The sequence below is a fragment of the Chelonoidis abingdonii genome, chromosome 2 (assembly GCF_003597395.2).
Source record: "Chelonoidis abingdonii isolate Lonesome George chromosome 2, CheloAbing_2.0, whole genome shotgun sequence".
Lineage (NCBI taxonomy): Eukaryota > Metazoa > Chordata > Testudines > Testudinidae > Chelonoidis > Chelonoidis abingdonii.
Genome location: NC_133770.1, coordinates 273,041,473 through 273,061,765, shown reverse-complemented (window position 1 = coordinate 273,061,765; position 20,293 = coordinate 273,041,473). Strand labels below are relative to the sequence as shown.

Sequence of the window (20,293 nt, the reverse complement as noted above, 5' to 3'; positions counted from 1 at the left end):
TAGCATAAGTAGTTAACACTCTGTTCATATCTTATACTTAGTAGTGACACTACTATTTAGTAGTTAATAGGGCCGTTAGACCTGAATACCTACAAAACTCATTATATTGAGATCACAGCTGTCTGTATTTGGTATTTTTTTATACAAATACTATACAAGTCATAGTCTGGACTGGGAGACAGGAACACCTAGCTTAAAACACTGGCCCTGACACTCACTCCTTCTGTGGCCTTGGACATGTCACTTTTCATCTCATTCCTTATCTGTAAATAGCTATGTGGAGTATGTCACGTAAAGTGTTGAACTAATGTTATTTGATGTGTGGGGCTATGAGGAGCAAAACCAGTGGTTGGACCTGAGAAGGTGATTAATATCCAAGGACATCGTAAAGGCCCATATGATTGCCAGGAGCCACCATTCCAGCAGTAGAGTGAAGACCATTAGAAGGAAGAGTTGAGGATTACTGTCTAAAAAAAGGGTTTCTGGGATCTCAATGAAGGTGTAAGGAGTGGATGCTCTGGACTAGTCTGTAGGAGTGCGAACTATGGGGTAGGTGGCAGTGAGACCAAGTTCAGAGGACATGGGACCCAGAAGCTTCTGAGAATGAAGTTTAACTGGAATATATTCTCAGATTTTCCTTTGTTTTAGTGGGTAAAGAGGGCACTTCCAGATGATTTGTAGATATGTTCATTCAAGTGTTTATTTACCCCTAACAATAAAATAAGAATTTGTTGACCAAGTCTGGAGCAGAGCTGTGGTGACTGAGTTTTGCAGCACTGGCCTTCAAAGAGAATCTACTGTATTTATCAGTGAGCACCTTGCTCCTGAGGACAGGGTCTTTGGAATAAAGGAACAGACCAAGGTGTGAAACAATATAAAATCTCCAAGTATGAAGCTTAATGGAGCCTGAGATGTAGAAAACTTTGGGTCATGACAGGAGATAACTGTACATTCTTCACATGGATGTTTTTAAAGATTATTTTGATATTGTCCATAGAAGGTTTGCAATACACTAAATATTTTTTCGTTTTATTTAGAAGTGTGCCAAATCAAAATGCTGAATCTTAATGCTTTTGGGCAAATTTGGACCTGGATTCAAATTGTGGGGATCATTCTTTTCTTTATTATGGTTTTAATGTATGTCGTGTTGTACCAATGAAAAAAAATGAGAACAGTAACCCTTCAATTGCTGGTTGTAGCTGACGATGCTACAGTAAAAAAGAGTGTATAAAGCTGATGCTATTGCCGGACAAAGCTACCACTTTATGTTTTTTTAAGATTTTTTTCCAAAATTCTCCTTCCTTCCAAGACCATGCAAGCAACAAGCCCAATGTAAGAAATGAATGTTGAGTATGGTCTTCATAAAAATCTAATTACTGTATCATACCCATGTTTCATGACAGTTGACAAAGATATTAATCTACATACAGATTAGCTGGATAAATGACTAACTATTTAATTTAGCAAAAATAGAGTAACATTTCTTCTGAAACTCTAAAAATAGTAAATACTGCATTAAATATTTTCCTAGTAGTCACACATTACAGAAATATATTTTCCATTCAGTCAGTTGAAATAACTGTGATAAAACCCATGTTGTGCACAAAGAGGCAAATCCTTCCTCTTCATGCATTGGTGCACCAGGCCCTCTAGAAGGTAAACTGGTATGGCTCTGCTCCAGGATTTCATGAGGCAACCCCCCCCTTTGTTATGTACTTTGTGTATGGAGAAGCCCTACAGAATTTACCGGCAATAGCAAATAATACTCTCTCTCTAGTTTTTTTTTTAAAAAACCATCCTGCAGATTTTAATAGGGAATTATATCCCTGCTGAAGTATGTTATGTTTAAAAACATATGGAAAGTATCTTATACTCTTTTCAGTTCTGTAGATATTAATTTATAGACCCCTACTGCATTTCCATAGAACTCTGTTGGTTTTTATTCTGATAAGATGGAGCCTTGCTATGAAGCCAGAGGAAGACACTAGGACTGTAGAGTCTATTTCTGCCCTTAGGCTGCAATAGCATTTGCACAGCATGTCCACATACAGTCAAGTGGACTCTTCTTCCATTCCTCCATCCAGACAAATTAATCAGTTCAGGAAGTGGGGAGATTTCACCTTTAGGTGCTTTGGCTTAGGAACATGAAAGTTAATTTGTGATAATCAGGTTGAGGAGTGTACAAAATAAACTTGATATATGAAGTTCATGTTTTATAGTATATTAAGCTCTGTATGAACCCTTTAATTAAGAAAATGTGCATTTTAATTTCTGAGAAACAATAATCTAATAATAGGATTTGAGGCAGGAAGGATAATTGGGTAGCCCAACGCTACTGTATTTAAGCACTTGTTGACCTTCACATGAGAAAGCTTATGGGTTTATAACTTGGGCTAAAATACTTTGGACAGGAACAAGGTATGTAAGAGCAGTTTGGGGGTGATTTGTTGACTGAAGTATTTTATGCAAAGTCTTTGACCATATTGCCATTTCTGCATGAGATGAATTGCTTGAATATTATATTTGAAAGGAAGGGAATACAATAATAGGTCCATGATCTCAGTATGCATTTCTCATGAATGTAAATGGATGTTATGTGGGAAAGCTCCTTCTACTATACCCAACCCAACCCGTTGTTCTTGAGACCATATGCCTTTCTCCCTCTTCTTTGCAGTGAGCAATCTCAGCTCCCAGACTCTTCAGAAAATTACCTCACTTCCTGGGAACATTGGAAAATGTTGTTTGGGCACTCATCCCCTATACTATGAGCAGCTCAAGCCATTGGGTACTCAGACAACTTGGGCATGACCAAATGCGATTGTGAGGATAAATACATTTATGTTTTCAGGATTTCTGATAGATTATGTGTGCCATAGAAAAGGCTATAGATTATTTCAACACTTCCTCACAATATAACAAGATAATGGCTAAATTCTGAGACTTGCTGGAGTGCAGTGTGTTTTGGTGATGCTCTGTTTTCCCCACACCTGTATGCCCTGTTGGAGTGGAGGGGAAGTCAAGATGTATTTCACTGGTATATACCAACTAAGGATACTCCCCAGGGCCCATTTCCACTAGCATAATGAGACACTGGACAACCAAGAATTGGGTCAATTATGTATAAAGATCTGATCCTGTGAGAGAATGCGTGCCTCTGGCAAGGTGAGGTGCTCAACATCTCACAGGATTGGTGGCCAATGATGTTTTTGTGCACACACTGGTTTGTAATCAGCTCCCTGCATCCACTATAGTTTCTTGATAGTTTACAAAATGATTTGGGGTATATTTAGTATATATTTGTGTGTGTGTGGTCTGTAAACCAGCCTTAGAATATAGTTTAGTGTATGTTCAAGCTCAATATGTTTTATAATTTCTGATTGACAGTTTGATTGCCCTTGTTAGGGGACACACAGGAAAATAATCTTTTTGTAAGAAAAAATAAAAAAAGTCCCTTTCAGAGTCAAAATGAAATTACTATCTTGTTCAGGATACAAATATCTGCAGGAGTTCTGTGTGTCTTATCTTCCCAACAGCATGCAAAGGCCTTAGCATGCTGATGTCTGCTCTTGTGAAAATCCCTGCAGGAGCTGAACAAAGTGCAGGCAAGAAACTCTAATAAGCATTTGAAATTTTGCGTTAAAGCTCTCAAACTCTACCCCATTTTCCTCCCCAAAACACTCCTTCCTTTGTTCAAACGTAATCTCAGAGACAAGCCACGTAGTTATTCCATAAAGAGCAGATACTATGTCCTGGTGCTAAAGAAAGGGAAAAGAAGACCCAAACATTTGCAATGCTACTTTTTCCCTTGTGTTTGATAATTTGCAAGGAAATAAAGAAGGGTATATTTTCTCCAAAACCTGAGATTGAAATTCATTGCAGTAAGTGAGGCCGTACATTGTTGAATACTCCCATTGTACTGTTTCTGGATGTATGGTGAGAATGGCCATACAGGAAGATATCCATGCTCTTATGTGTTTATGTGGGGGCTCCATGCCAGCTCTGAAGAGGGTAGTTCTGGGAAAAGGCCAGGAGGAGGTGATGGGTAGATCTCTAGATCCATGTTTATGAAGATACTATGACTTGGAAATCCCATGAACAAGATGTAGAGGGCCACACTGCTACTCCAGTTGGAAGTCCTGTACTGCTTTGGGATAAAGTCAGGGCCAGCTCCAGACACCAGCCCAGCAAGCAGGTGCTTGAGGCGGCCAATGGAGAGGGGCAGCATGTCCGGCTCTTAGGCAGCAATTCAGTGGCAGGTCCCTCACTCCCTCTTGGAGAGAAGGACCGGCTGCCAAATTGCCACAGAAGACTGAAGCGGTGGCGGTAGAGCTGATCGTGATGTGGTTTTTTTGGGTTTCTTTTTGTTTTTTCTGCTTCGGGCGGCAAAAACCCTGGAGCCGGCCCTCGATAAAGTTCATGCCTTCATTCTTCCTGGAATTCTTTGCAGAGAGCCCTTTGGATAGAGATTTGTTTTGGAGGCTGCAATGAATTTTTCACTATGTGATTCTAAGAGTTTGTCCATATGAGGGATTTTTGAGAAAAATCATGGTATTGCGGAGCGACAGTACCATCTCAGCAACCATTTTACTCCATGTGCATTGTTTTATTGCTATTTCTGGGGAATACAATCAGTATATGAGATCAACATATCAAACCAAATTTTACAGCTTAGCTCTTTGTGTTCTAGACACTTTCCAAACACAGAGAGCACAGTTTCTTACCCCAAAATGTAGAATGATAAATGTCTGTAGGTATTTGATGGCTTCTCTAACTGTCATTTCAACTTTTTTAAGTTCCTTGGATACTTTTCATTCTGAAATGCTTGGACTTTTCATGTATGATTATTTTTAAGTAATTCAACTACTTTTTTTGTTCATGTCACATTTAAGAATCCCTTTGGATACTATTTCTTCTTGTAAAATAAGTTTAATGGTTGCTTAAAAGTTCCTTTGTCGTATATCTCCCATTGTTCATCTGCTTTGCTCAACTTTTCCTGATATATATTTTTAATCTTTGCCTTGTTCAGACTTCATCTTCAATAGTTCCCTGCAGACAACAAAAAACTCCTGCTGCCATTTGGACTGTGATTATGATGCATCCACTGTTGAAAATATCCTGGATACAATGCACCCAATCTCCAGATAAACCTTCTTTTTGGCTTGGTTTAGTTTAGTGTAGTTAGCACATTTTTGCAGCAGACTGCACTCTTGGAGAAAATATCACACATAGTCATCTGACTATTTCAAAGGAAACCATTCTCTCCTTTTGTTAGTCTCTAAGGTGCCACAAGTACTCCTGTTCTTTTTGCGGATACAGACCAACACGGCTGCTGCTCTGAAACCTGTCATTCTCTCCTGTGCTTTCATTCTCTCCTCCTTTTTTCCTTTCCTCCTTTTGACTTTTCTATTTTGTTTTTCTTTTACTTCTTTCATTTGACATCATCTGCTTCAAATGTGCCTGGAGACAACCATGCTCCCTCAGAACTGATTGGGTATAGCAAAAAAGCCATGCAGCCCCAAGAACTAAGGGTTTTTCCAGAGCTAATTCAGAAGGAAAGAAAGGTCAATCATCGGCTGTAATAGACCTCAAAAATCAATGTTTCTAAGAGAGAGGGGGCAATTGCAAAACCAAAATTAGTATAGTTGAGCATATTTTAAGTTTTAAGTGCAAAGCACTCAGTAAAAAACAGTGTAGCCAGGTAGTATGCTTCCATTTTTAAAGCCAAGGTCATTGTTGGTGTTATAGTCCGAACTGGATTAGTATGTACATCATAAAACTATCAAAAACAAAATTTAGATTTTCTACTTAGGAAAGATCTAAGCATGTGTTTTCATAGAAAATGAACTTGTATTTCGTAGATAAAGCTGGACCTTCCATGTTACAGTTAGGGTCACAAATGAGGCAAAAATTTAAAGTAGGTAGTTGGAACTGTTGTGGAGCTGCTTTTTTTCATTATTATTATTTTACACAACATGTAGGCTATTTGGACATCCACAAATAAACCTTTCCAAATATCCGTATATGTTTTAGAGTTGCAGAAGGATTCCTGCGAAAATATTCAAGGTTTAAAGATCTATTTTAGCGTGTTTTTTGAATTATAAGATTGCGAATTTTTTAGTTGTCACTTTAGTAAGTTTGACACGAGAACAACCAACACTGTGATGCATATTGTTTTGGTTGTGTTCTGTTGTAGAGTATGTGTTGGGAGAGTAGTAATATGGGCCCCATCCTGCCATTAGTTTTCTGTGTCTATGGCAGGGATCAGCAACCTTTGGCACACGGCCTGTCGGGGAAATCTACTGATGGGATGGTTTGTTTACCTGCAGTGTCTACAGGTTCAGCCAATCGCAGCTCCCACTGGCCACATTTGCTCTTCCAGACCAAAGGAGGCTGCAGGAAGCGGTGTGGGCCGAGGGGTGTGCTAGCCGCCACTGGTTCCTCCAGCCCCCATTGGCCTGGAATGGTGAACCGTGACCAGTGGGAGCTGCGATCAGCCAAGCCTGCGGATGCTGCAGGTAAACAAACCACCCCGACCTGCCAGCGGATTTCCCTGGCAGGTCACTTGCCAAAGGTAGCAGATCCCTAGTCTATGGGATACCTATTGACTTCACAACTGGGGCTATGATTTGGATGTGAATATGCTTTTAGGTATAACGTGATTAACACATGTTTAAAAAAAAGATTCTCAAATAGACTCTTAGTGCAGAAATTTCAGATAATTTATAGATTCCAAGGCCAGAAGGTGCTTCTGTAATCATCTATACTCCTGTACAACAGAGGCCAGAACTTCCCCAAAATAATCCCTAGTAAATATCTTTTAGAAAAACATCCAGTCTTGATTTGAAAGTTCCCAGTAATGGAGAATCCACAACGACCCTTGGTAAATTATTCCAGTGGTTAACTACCCTCCTTGTGAAACATTTATACCTTATTTATAGGACATCTCCAGCATAGCACAGTGCATTTATACAATTTATTAGTAGATATTATTGCAGAGTTCTTGAAAATTTCAGAGGGAAAAAAAATGTTAGTACCAACTGTAAGGAAAATACCTGTTTCAAAGTACTCATTCAGTCATTAATTTACCAGGTTCCATAATTGTGTGGCAAAGTTTTACAAAAGCACTTATGATGCATGGAAATTATTATCTTTAGCTTTCATTTTTGTTTTACATTAGAGGCACTGTGCATACACTGGAGGGGAAAAAGTAACATATGTAAATATTATTCATTTCCTGTACCTTATACACAATCTGATCTGAGTACTTTTCTTTTGCGTAAAAGGCTTTTTTTGTTTTATTTTGTTTTTTTTCATTATGGGTAAATAATGCTGGCTTATTAGAAAGCAGTTATTCTAACTTGCATACTTCCATGATAACAAATTGAATAATCAATTGAAATGAAATCTTTTAGACTGTATTACCTGATACATGTTTTTGTTTGTTTTCTTAACTAGTGAAAAAGGCCATAGATTTTAAATCTAGAGGATTTAAATTGTTTCCAGGGAAAGACAACAGCAACAAGTTTTCTATCTGTGAGTGTACTCCTTTTTGTTACTTTTTTCTAGTGCAAGAGTGAAGTTTGTGCTGTCTATGTTGTTTGTGTGTGTTTTCAAAAATGTTTATATATTTCCAATAATATAACTGCCTTAAATATCGTTCTACAATCTGCATGGTCAATTTTAAAGTGTGGTTTTACTCTGAAGGGAAGCTCTATAAATCATGGGTGCCTGTTTATTGTGTCTCAATGATTTCAGATCAAATCAGATGAGTATGCAAATAAAAATATCCCCTCTTTCCCTTAACTACCAGTCTTGCAAAACTCAACCTGGAGTACACCCTCAGTTACAACTGTGCAACGACATATTTTCTTCAAATGATATTCTCAGTGTCATTCCAACAGTCTCTTTGCCTTCAGATGGCTCAGCTCAGATTAGAACTTGGTAAACCGTCCTAGCAAACAGGTCAACTGTGCTCAGCACCGTGCAGTATCAAACCCTTGATAATGCACAGAAGGAGTAAAATCCAGCTCACTTCATGTTTGTTGCGTTTAATCTGCAAGGCTAACAAGACTGAAAGTTGTAAGAACTTATTTCATGTAACTCGAGTAAGCAGATATGCCTCTGAATATATCAAGGAGAACATCTGTTGAGAAAGAAGATGCCATTTTTACAGAGTAGAAACACATTTAAAATATTTAAATAATTAGTTAAATAAATATGGGCTAAATGCATACCATATGTCCACATTTCATTATTATTCATGGCCGGGGGAAAAGACTTACTGAATTTGCATGCTTTTGCATGCACCCTAGGCAGGATATATTTGCGCTGATAATATTTGCCTGAGATATCAGTCTTGAGGTCAGTTTCCAGGATTTATCATGACACTGACTTTCCCAAAGAAAATGCATTTCAATGGAATTTCAGCTTGTAGGTTTTAAATTGTCAGCATGCGAGTCATGCATTTTTAGATAAAGGTTTCCTAAAGTGGCAAGCCGCTATAGCTTTTACGAAGTAAAAGTAATAAAATAAGCCACACTTCAGTTCAGTTTATCATAGCAGTTTACAATATTGCCAGATTTAATTTATCTGTAAAGAGTATCACCTAAACTCTCTGGAAACTTTTTCTTTTGTATCTCAAAAATGTGTTAAGATGCTCTAAAAAAAATCCATGTTATTTTCATGCCATTGGCTCACGGGAAGGTACGGTGTTTGTAAGACATGAAATACAGTAAAATAGAGACAAGCCTATTTGAAAATATATAAAACTGTAAAATGTAAATATATGTAAACAATAGGGATTGATAATAGAATGGTTGACATAACAGATTGATTTATATCATCACAATCTTTTTCTTATTAGACCAAATACAAATTTTCCATATTGATTCCATTTCCACTAATTTATTAGCTTTGCCATATATTGATCACATTTATTTCATGACCAACTTTAAGATATCTAAATGTAGCTTTTAATGCATTAGTGGCTAGCAACTTCAAGCTATGTTAGTGTGTTTAGTGCCAAATCATTGTATCAGTCAATTTTTACATAGCTGATATTTTGTGGATATTCCATATAAAATTGAAATATCAGTATTGTGGTTTGCAGGGAATCAGAGATGGACAACACAAATGAGCAGCTAGCCCCTACAAAGAATTGATAAACATTTTGGTTGATTTAAAACTTGGTCAGACAGATTCAAAGTTTTTAGAAGAGATGTTCAATTTTATCATTCTGTTTAATTCTGTGTTCATTTAGGCTGTTTTGTAAATGTATAAAAAGACAATATTTCAATAAAAAGACATTGTGCCAATGATTGTTGGAGAGAATTCTCAATGGGACCCCAGTGGGAGCACTGTATGCAGATCAATGAAAGAACACAGTCTTTTAAAATGAATGACTGCTCCTCTACTGACTAACGGTTCAACGGAGAAAATTATGTATATATCTGTTATTTGTAATAATATCAATAAATGGCTACCTTAAATTACTGTCTTGGATTATCTAAGCCTCAGGAAATTACTGTCCTGAGACAGTTTTAATGTTTGTTCTCTCTGTCTTACTTCAGTACACACCATAAACACAACAAACTAGAAAACATATATATGGTGTTTTTCACCTACAAAGAATTTTACAATTTCAACCCCTGAACCTGCAAAACACTCATTCAATGCTTAGCTTAAGGCACCTGAAACCATTAGGATTCCTCATGTCAGAAGACATTAAGCATGTGCATGAGTGTTTGCATGAGTGAGGCCATTATTAATCGGATATACCCTTGTGATATATAAGCATCATCCTCACTCTACAAATGGTCAGACTAAGGCCCAAAGTCATAAGGGGATTGGTGTGAGAGTCTGAATTACTGGTCAGCAATATCTAGCTCCCAGTCCCATTCTCAGACCATGAAAGAATGCCTCACTCATGATACGCCATTGTTTACAATAAAATGCCCATTAACAGTTGTCACAGGACTGTATGGGATAATGGGAAAAGTGGGAAACTGTAAAGTAGTTATATTTTTATTAAAAAAAAAAAGTCAAGTTTTATGTGTGGTTGCATTCTACATCAACAGTACAAAGGCTCCAGACTCAGTGGACCATCCATGTTTGACCAAGCATGTTTGGGGATGAACATGAATAGGGATGGGATTGAAGCATGTGCTTAAAACACTTTGCTGTATTGTGGCCAAAATTACAGTTGTCAGTTTAATGAATTCTAATTATAATTTTTTGTTGTTGTTCTGAAGTTCTAAATGTAGTATGTGTGTGTGTGTGTGTCATTTTAATTGTTGGATTGATAATTTTTCCTTCAGTAAAGTCTCTCAGAAAATTCTGAATATAAAATATACCCACGTATCATGTCAAGTTCTATTTCATTGTATTTCATTAAGAATGAAACAGTTTAGGCATAAAACAGCACACACTTTCTCAGTCTTGTTATTTTAGCTGAAATGTGTAGAATCCAATTGTTTTCATGCTGTTAAATCAGTGCAGAAACTGCTCTTTTCACATACATTTCCACAGTATTACCATTTTTTGAGAATTTCGCAGATACAAGAATAAAATATTCTATTTCAAATACTGAAAGATGAAATACAATAAAATAGGAAGTCCTGTTTAAAGCTGGATTTTTGTCCTGTTCATTTAATCATAGTAAAAAATTCTTATATCTACGCATACATATAGTTCAATCATGTTAAATGTCCTCTAAATATTGTATAATCCAATCACATTCTGGGATGTCATGTCGGTTATTTCCTGAGTACTATTGCCTGGGGCCAGCGCCAATAAAAGCTCCTGGCCACAATTTTAATAAACTTTTAACCACACAAAATCTTAACTGAAGGCCACTCCTATCCCACCAATAAACATAATCTCATTTTAGAATTCCTTCTAAGTAGAGAGTCAGTGTCACCTAAGAATTCCTCTTTCTGTGCACAGTGGTAATGTTCCATTCTATGTGGACTAACCACTAACTGCCTCTTTAATTCCCAGGCTGTGCCTTGGACTTTGGGACCATACAAGACACACAAAGTACTCCAACATGGATTCCCATCTAAAGTTCTAAATAAAAAGTTCTTCCTGGACTGTCCATATGGACTCTAATCGATGGCAGAACCATAACTGCCAAACACATGGATCCTTCAATGGTAGCAAGAAATTTGCTTTCTCTGGGTGACACACTTCCAACCTACCCACAAGCCTCATTAAGTTTCTCAGAGTAAAGTGGAAAAAAAACTTCTGACTGTTCAGCTACTGTGGTGCTAATGGAAAACTCCTTTCCAGTCACAAACGTGGAAATCCAGCTAGCCCTGTGTATTCCAGTGTGGATGAATAGGCACTTACCTTTGCTTGCTGCCCATATCAAACCATCCATGCTGTAGCTCTTTCAGGACAGAGAGACTGAATAGTATGGCCACAGCCAGCAAAGGCTAAAGTGAGGGTCCATTGGTTGAAAAGGGCCCCAACTACTGAAGAAAAAGTAAATAATGATCACTTGCTCCCCATCCTTTCACCTTTGTTGTCTGGTCCTGACCTCACCCATCACTACTGAGTTAATTTTACCACCTTTTGTGAGTATAAGTACCCCATGTTCAAGGCAAGGGAGAGTCCTTCAAACATTCCTGTGGGAATTCCTCACATGGTGCCTTGGAAAAAAAATAGGTGGGGAGTACCCTATTTCAGGGTGCCTTTGTGTCAGCCTGTGTCAAACTGTTATTCCTGCAGAGGTGGACTCTGACAGTTTAGACATGTAATTAATTAGAAACAACTGTTTTTTCTCTCTCTCTCTCTCTCATAAAATCAATTTCTAAAAATTGTGTCAATAAGTCATTTCTGATTAGCTAATTATATACAAGCCCATTCTCCCAAAGGAGTTTTATTTTGTTATGTTGAAAGCTGTCACCCTGCTATGCCAAAGCCCATTGACTTAACTCGTCAGAAATAAAGGCAGGTTAAATATCTTTTCCTCTTAACATAAATGCATTGGCTTCACATCACTTAGTTTTGAAAACATTAAAAATAGCTTAATCTTAAGCCTAAATATTCCTCAGGTAGCAGCTGACCAGCCGCCTGTGATATGGATTTATTTCATGATCATCAACTCTTAATTCAGTATACAACTAGGACAAACAGAAGTAAACTGGCCTAGAAGTATTTTTTGGAATTGGAACTTTTGCAAACTATAAATGTTTCTTTTTTTTTTTATAGTAGAACAAACAGTGTGTAAAATATGACAAAACTAGACAGTGCAAACTATTTGAAAAATACACTAATTTGGTTATCAGTACTAGACTCTTCATATACGCATAGCTTCCACTAAAGTAAAAGGTTGTGTGTGTAAAAGGCACCGGATCAGTTCTTAATCTTTTTTTTTAATAAGAAGAGATGAATCCAAGCTAAAAAGTTAAAATCCACATAAAGTTTTCAAACCCTCGGGTTTGATAATATCCAGCTCTGAGGATTTGGTTTGGTTCAGTTTAAGAAATTTGTGAAAGTCAAACCTGGTTCAGATCTTGAAGCTTCCCCCATGTCTCCAAATTCTGAGATATTTGGATTCACACCACTAATTAAGGCCTATCTGAACCAACTCCACTGAAGTTTTGTCATTGACACAAGGCAAGCACCACAGACACTAGGGGAGAAGGCAAGAGCAGAGGAAAATTTCCCACAAGTTACAGTAAATGTTAATGAAGAGTTCATTAATTTTAAATATTTCTTTTTGTAAAGAAATAAAAGTAACATGTATATGGATTCAATAAGATGATGAGCAAATAAACAGAGCTATTTGGTACTTTTTTCTATTATCATAAGACTTCTAGAATTTGCTGTATAGAAATATAAAACGTACTTTAAAAGTGCACTTATCACTGAAAGAAAATAAATGTATTGAAACTGGAGATTGTGATCTACCCCAAAATCTAATAACTGTTTGGTGTTTTTGAAGAAGCGACATTGTAGCTAAAGTGAGTTTTTCAAAGTATTAATTGTCCAAAACATCATATTTCTTGGTTTCCTAAAAGTGTGTTGTTTTTCTTTTCTTTTACAGTAAATGAAGGAGGTATTAAACAGGCATCCAATTTGTGTCCAGATCCTGGAGAGCCAGAAAATGGAAAACGACTAGGCTCAGATTTTAGGTAACATATTAATCCTACCATTGTATTATTTCTATAATACATACATTGTTGAGAAAACATTAAAATATATATTTTTAAAAGTATACCAAGACCACTGGCCAATCTTTGGGGAATTCTATTTAAAATTAGATGGCAAAATATAGTCCACTATTTATATTTTAATATTAAGGGTAAAGCTCTCTGTAATATACTGGGAAGTGGTACAAATAGCTGGGGATTTCCAAGGAATTTAATTGAGAAAGGTTATTTAAAATAGTTCTTCCTTAAATACTCAGCTACCTTACTCCTAAAAATATAGGGGTTATATGTAGAAATGGAGGCTTTTGTGGGACACGTAAGATAGTTTGAGGGAAGGGGGAGGAAAACAGGTATCTTCAGGCTAGTCAAAGTGGTTTCCACTGGCTGACAAATTTCAGGCTCATTCAAAGTACCATTTTAATGGTCATCAGGCAGGGTCAGGACTAGGCAAGCATGCACTGGTGAGGCAAGAGGCAGGCTGCAGAGGTGATAGCTGTCTCAAATCAGTGTAGAAGCAGCTTGCCTCATCTCTTGCATTCTAGAGCAGTTGTCAGTGTTAGAGTTTCTCCAGCCTACCGGTACATGTCTCCATGTGCACCTACAAGAAGGAAATCCCCCTGTGAGCAACTGTTGCAGTCCTAGCAATAATGGCAATACCTGATAATTTTAACAACTGAAACAGGATGTAATGTTTTGGGGGTTGTTGTGAAACATTTTTTTCCTCTGTCTCCCTCGCTGATGTATAATTAATTTTCTCTCCTTAATTATCACACCAATATGCACTAGAGCAATCTAAGCATCTTATGGAGGACTAGTGAGAGGATTTGGGGCACACATCAAACTTTACTAACTTGTTTTATTTAAAAACTGTTTGCATATTCCTTTACGCTGTCATAGCTACCTCCTACAGCACTGGAGCTGAGCTGCATACTCCTTTCAGTCTTGGCAATTAACAAAAATCGGAGTTAGCCATGAAAAAATGAAAACTGATGGACTTTTGAGGGAAAATAAAAGAGAGGGGGTACTAGAGATTTAAGGTGAGATTTTCAAAAGTGCCTAAGTGAGCTAGATGCCAAAGTCTGATTTAAATTCAATGGGATTTAAGTGCTTAATTCAATTAGACGCTTTTTAAAAATCTCACCTTAGTTTTCATTAAAAAAAAGAGAGAGACCCCAAAGGCCATCTCTTTTACAGGGGGCTCACAGACTTCATGATAAGTCTGTACAGCTCATCATTGGAAGTAAGCTAACAGTCAAAATCAAAATATAAAAGCCAAGCAAACCAACAAATTTGCAACTCCCATTTCTGTGAGTCCCATACTGTTTTATCTTCTCTGCAATTTTTTCAAATTATGAACCCATCAGAGCAGGAATCAGCTCTATTTCCTGTGTTTCATAAGACCAAGCACATTATTGATACGTAAGTCATCGTTAATAATAATAATACTTCATAATAAGTAGTACAGCTATAGTGAATTAGCAGGTAAAATCAAGCCAGATGTCAGAAGCAGGTGAGCAGGCTCTCCTAAACCCCTTGGGTACACTGGGTCTGCTATGGGGAAACTGTGGCAATATTCAGCCCTTTTGAAAATGTAATTAGCAGAGAAAGGTAATGGCAGATTGCAAGCAATGCAGATTGTTACATGAACTGTGGTGACAATGGAGGCAGGCTGAGCTCACTCTCTTTATTCCCTGGGATACAGATATTCAACTGATGAGTCTGATGCAGTGCCAAAGCAGCATTTGCTCTTCAAAGAAGTGGTAGGCTGAAGCCACAGAGCTTGTATATGCACACTGGGGACACAGGGAAGCAGTCTAGTTAAAAAGAATATTTGGGGAAAAATTCTTCCTGGTGTAAAAAGTGATATCTGAGATTCTTGAATAGGAAGGGATTTTAAAAACAAGTTCACTCTTAATTAATTCTACCTTTTCCTCCTGAGCTGAGAAATGAAACACAGGCTAGTCAGTTTATTTCGTTAATCCATGCATCTCATGGGATCGTTCTCCCTGCAGGCCCCAGTCTGTCTGCCCTGCATCACAGCAGAATTATCACGTAATCGGCTAACCTATGGGCAAGCAGTAGGCATATGCCTGCAGTTGCTCATTCTACCACTGGTCTGCCGTGGCACCTGATGAGCAGGCAGCTAAGCAGACTCTCCTCCTCTTGACACACCACTCTTCCTGATGGATACCACCAGGAAGAAACAGCCAGGTAAAGGAGGAGGAGGCGGCAGTGGTGATAGGTAATTGAACCGACAGCAGTGTAAGGTGAGGAACTAGCCTCCCTCATCCCCTAACCAGCTCCACCAGATTACCCATAGCTACTCCAAGTCATCACAACAGCTGACCCAGGCATCTTCAACTGATTCCCCACCAACTATCTCTGTCAATAAGGCCCCTTGAAGTCTGGATGTTGAGCTGCATGTAATGATTGTGTTGGGTGCTTCTAGTGATTGGACCATGGCAGTGGGATAGGCAGCCAGTGTGCCTGTCCTTCCCACCTTTCACTGCTCTACACCTTGCACATTGCTGTAGCAACGTGCATAGAGCTTGAAGAGAGAAGCACAGGTTTCAGGAAAGAAGAGTTTTGAGGAGTTTCCAGAAAGTCAGTCTCTTTGGCTGGAATGCTAGCTGCAAGCATAGAACCTCTGTAAATAGTTCTCTTAATAAGGAACCAGTATAATTTTAGAAACATGGAGTCCTCTCCCAAGACAAGGTTCAGGAAATACAGTGGCGGTAGTCAGCCTACAGAGATGCACAGTGAGGAAGAGAGTATGAGTGAAAGGAAAACAAAGCGGCAGCTAGAAATAGATCAATCAAGCAACACGGAGGGACTCAAGCCACCAGAAAAGCTTGATTCCCAGACAAAAAAAAATTACACAACCATAGAAGAGTGGAAATAAGAATTGAGTTATATATAAGCTGGCTATGGGGATAAAGATGAGAAAATTAATCTATGGGTAGTTTTGAAAGTTTATTTTTATGCTTGCAATTTAAAGTACAGAAAAAAGAAGAAAATCTCTCTTGTGAGAAGACTGCATTTTCTAATATTATCAATAGCTGTACAGACAGTTACCAGTGTAACTTTCAGAGATTCAGCTGTAGTAATTGTAATGCTAAAAACTAGTTGATTTTTTTTTCTGATATGTCCCATGTACTTAGATGATTTTCATTTCTCATGGTAGCCTGCAGTATGTATGCATATGCTTTCTGGAGGCACTATGTTTGCACATGTTCATTATACAATATAGATCGAACGTAGTAGTCCCAGAATACCACTTAGAATTATACCTAATCAGCCAGATTTGAGAGCCTATGATCTACAGTGCTCCGTATTTGTGGCTGATCTGCCAAGTGCCACATTTTACTGTGGCTATAGAGTTCTACTTAAAATAACTATAATATTGGCATTATCTTGTGCATGTATATCTACTGCCATCTGGTATTGAAGTTTGTGTCTCTGGTGGTATAAACACTATTTTTGAAAGTAATTTATAGTTTAAGTAGGAAAGGACAGGTGTGGGATGGAAAGGAGGTTATAACTAGGAACAGTGGGATAAAATTTAGAGCAAGTAATTTAGATAAAAATATCAAACATCCTATCTGACATCTATTAGAATGTAGAGCAGTTTCACATAGGCAATGGTGGAAGCCCCACTGTTTGGAGAATTGAAACTTGCGTTGGCCAAAGTACTAGAAAATATACTGCAAGGAATAATTAAGGAAGGTGCACAGATTAGAAGACCTTCATCTTCATTGTCTTCCTGGAGTTTAGACAGCATTTTAAACAGAGAATAGGTGGAGAGGAAATCCTATTCAAAACTTGTCATTAATCCCTGCATTACCTCCCAGCTCCTCTCTCTGACTTGTAGCTCAAGACGCTGTCCTGTCTAGATACTTCATTCTTCCCACACCAGATCAGTCCAGACCCTGCCTCCAGAGGCTGCCCTCAGCCAACACTTCCCCACATTCAATGCATGCACACTTCACACTCCAGACTCTCTGGTTATTCTGACGAGACCTCTAGAGATCAGGGAGCTTCAACATCATCTTCTAAGAGGATTGTTGATTGGTTAGTAGGCTGGAGCTTGGCCATCTAACAACTCCTGCCCAGATACCATGCTGACATTGGATGTATACTTCATTAACTCTGGTATTGGCCTTGGGACATCTGTTGAGTCCAGCACCCATGACTTTTGTGTCAATACTGACAGTTTCCACACCATTGGCATACCAGGTGGCATCAGACCAGCTCTGCCTTTTTGTTATAGATTCCTCAGTAGTTCAGGTGCTTTCTGTGACTATGGCTTCTTCCTCATCTTTTCCTGTTGTGCCCATGGCACTGTCTAGTTGGATTGCATGGCTTTTGCACTGTATTCCACACTGACCGAGTGAACTCTGGCTGCAACTCTGCACTCTATGTCTTTTTCAGTACTGATGAGCTCTTTGGTGCAAACACTATCTTTGACAACAGAAATGTCTGTGCTACAGACCTCATGATCAGGCTTGGTACTGACTTTGGCTCTGGCACTGTCATTTGTTCTAGTACCAGTTGGAAGTGTGATGCCTCCGGTATCCAAGGCATTCATCCACAATACTGATGCTATCCTCATATTGGGTCTCAAATAAGGCTGATCATTTCTTTGCCCTGTCTGGGATGGAATCTCTGTACAATGTCCAGATTCTCTCACTGTGACACTTCAGAAATTAAGTTTGCTGCCTCAATAAGGACAGCATATACACCAGCCTGTTAGATTAGTTGAAAACTCACACTTCACTTTAATACACAGCACTGAGATGGTTTTGTGGTAAAACAAGACTAAGTTTATTTATAACAAACAGAGATATAAGTGATCCTAAGCAAGAGAAAAAAAAACTGGTATGAACAAACAGTGGTGCAAGTATGGCGGTCCAGTCCGGTCCCCTGTGCCAGTAAGATATTTATAGCCAGTACTCTGTACCTGAAAGACATAGGAGGGGCAGAATGTGGAGTCAGCGGGTGGCCCCACGCTGGCAGTTCCTCCGGTGTGGTTGTATCGCCCTGACCCCAGCCCTGTCCACCAGTGGGGCTGCTGTACAGACCCTAGCCTGGAATCGGAAGACGCAGCTGCGTAGAAGGTCTGGAGGCAGCCCTGCAGCCCCACGTTCTGCTTCTTTCACCGCTGCAATTCTGGAGAGCCCTATGGATCAGAAGTCTCTAGCGCAGTGGGATGAGGACAGAGCCCCCTCCCAGGTAACGTGGGATGGATCATGGGAAGGGGATAGGGAGAGCATGGGGGCCCTGGGCTGGAGGCAGGGTGAGGAGAAGTCCTGCAAGTGGTCACGTGGGGAGGTCACTGCCCCCGCATTTTGGTAGTGCTCCCTCTTTGTGTCCCTCCCATGCATGCAGTGTACCGGTAAGAAATTAATTCTATTCATACCACTGCAGAACAAAAAAACAAACAAAAAAACAACAACAACACATTATATAGTGTCTAAATTTTAAGAGATTACAGGCTTGGTCTCAAGCAATTTCTCACCTATAGACAATTCTCAGAGACTTCAACAGATTTGTAGTGGTAAGTGGTGAATGACCAATCTCAGAAGGGAGGGTATAAGTCTGTCTCCAAGGACAAAGAGTCTAATAAGCTGGACTTGATGGGGAGAAAGGTTTACACAACTTCATCTTTACAGATGTGCATTGCAAACCATCATATACTCTTATCAAAATATGACTTGCTTAATTTGGGTGCTGTGTCCAAGTTCACAGATAAGTTGACAGAAGCCTCCAGAGAGGAGCCTCCAGAGAGGAGTTTAATGTATTCATTGTGGATGGCCAACTAGTGGCCAAAACTTTGTTGTAGCTGCCTCTAGACATGGCAGATGCTTCATCCAGTATTCTGATATTAGCTGTGGCCATGAGAACATCTTCACAGTTGCAAAATTCCACTATAGCTGCAGATTTCATCTGAGCTTAGATGATGTACCTTTTGGTGATAGGTCTTATCATTTTTCTCCAACAACAAAAACCAAAGCTAGTTTATGTTCATTGGGAATTTATACCCCAGCCACAAGGAGATGCCATTATGGAGGGCATCTGCAATAGCAGCAATATTGCTCACAGAGTATGTTCAGCAAGTTGTCCTTCCCTACTAGACAGCAGGATTTATTCAGGAAAGGACATAGATCACACAGGAGGAGAGCCTTGGGGGTCTAACTTTAGCCAAACAGCTTGTCCTCCATCAACACTGAGCAGGCAGCCATTTTGACTTTCTGGTCCAGGACATCATTGCAGCTATGACCTCCATGCCTCTATTTCCCCAGTTTGGGGATAGGCTGTGTCATTTTTTTGGTGCTTGGCACGCACTACCCATGGGCAAATGGGTCCTAAGCACCCTGAGATCGGGTATGCCTTCAATTCCAGTGGATCCCTCCTTCCCATCCCATTCCTCTTCAGAGGCCCCTCTCATGAGCTACTGCTCCTTCCACAGGTCCAGATTTCATGTGTGCTGGGAGCTGAGAGAGATCTATCTTCAATTTACGTGGCCTCAACAAATTCATCACATATAAGAGGTTCTGTATGGTGACTTAGCATTGATCCTTTCAATGTTAAATCATTGACTGGTTTGCTGCCCTGGATCTTCAGGATGCTTATTTCCATGTAACAATTATCCTAAGCCACAGGAGGTTTCTGAGGTTTGTAGTGTCAGGTCACCACTATTGGTACACTGTGCTTCTCTTTGATCTGTCTTAAGTGCCTCAGATTTTTACCAAATGCATGGCTGTAGTGATAGCATATTTCAGAGAGGAATTTATATTTTCTTGTACATTGACAATAGTTTAGAGAAAGTCAAGTCCAGAGAATGTGTCCTCTTTCATGTTCAGTTCACATTATGTGTCCTTGATCATCTTTATCTCATTTTGAACAAAGGGAAGTTGACACTGATACCAACTCAGAAAATCAACAAGAAATGCACCCAACCATATTTACTTGCACCTTTCTTTATGGATAGACAAGTTCATTGTGTTTCCTAGAAATTCAGACTTTGTTTTCCCTTTGCAGAAAAAGTTACAGAGAAATTCAGGTCAGGGATGCATTTTAGGACTTCTCAGGCCATATTTTAAACCCTACACTTTTTAAGTCCTGTGAATCCTGTG

The 20,293-nt window shown here is 39.0% G+C and overlaps 1 protein-coding gene across 4 annotated transcripts in view; it reads left to right on the top strand.

Annotated features, from left to right (window-relative positions):
• CSMD3 (CUB and Sushi multiple domains 3) overlaps positions 1 to 20,293 on the top strand; it is a 1,318,842-nt gene that overhangs the window by 505,278 nt on the left and 793,271 nt on the right. For 2 of the 4 annotated variants that reach the window (XM_075063192.1, XM_075063194.1), the window contains 2 exons: positions 7,456 to 7,533; positions 13,052 to 13,139. In XM_075063192.1, coding sequence (XP_074919293.1) covers positions 7,456 to 7,533; positions 13,052 to 13,139 — 166 coding nt within the window. The remainder of the gene's footprint in view (positions 1 to 7,455; positions 7,534 to 13,051; positions 13,140 to 20,293) is intronic. The other 2 variants (XM_075063193.1, XM_075063195.1) reach the window with 1 other exon arrangement.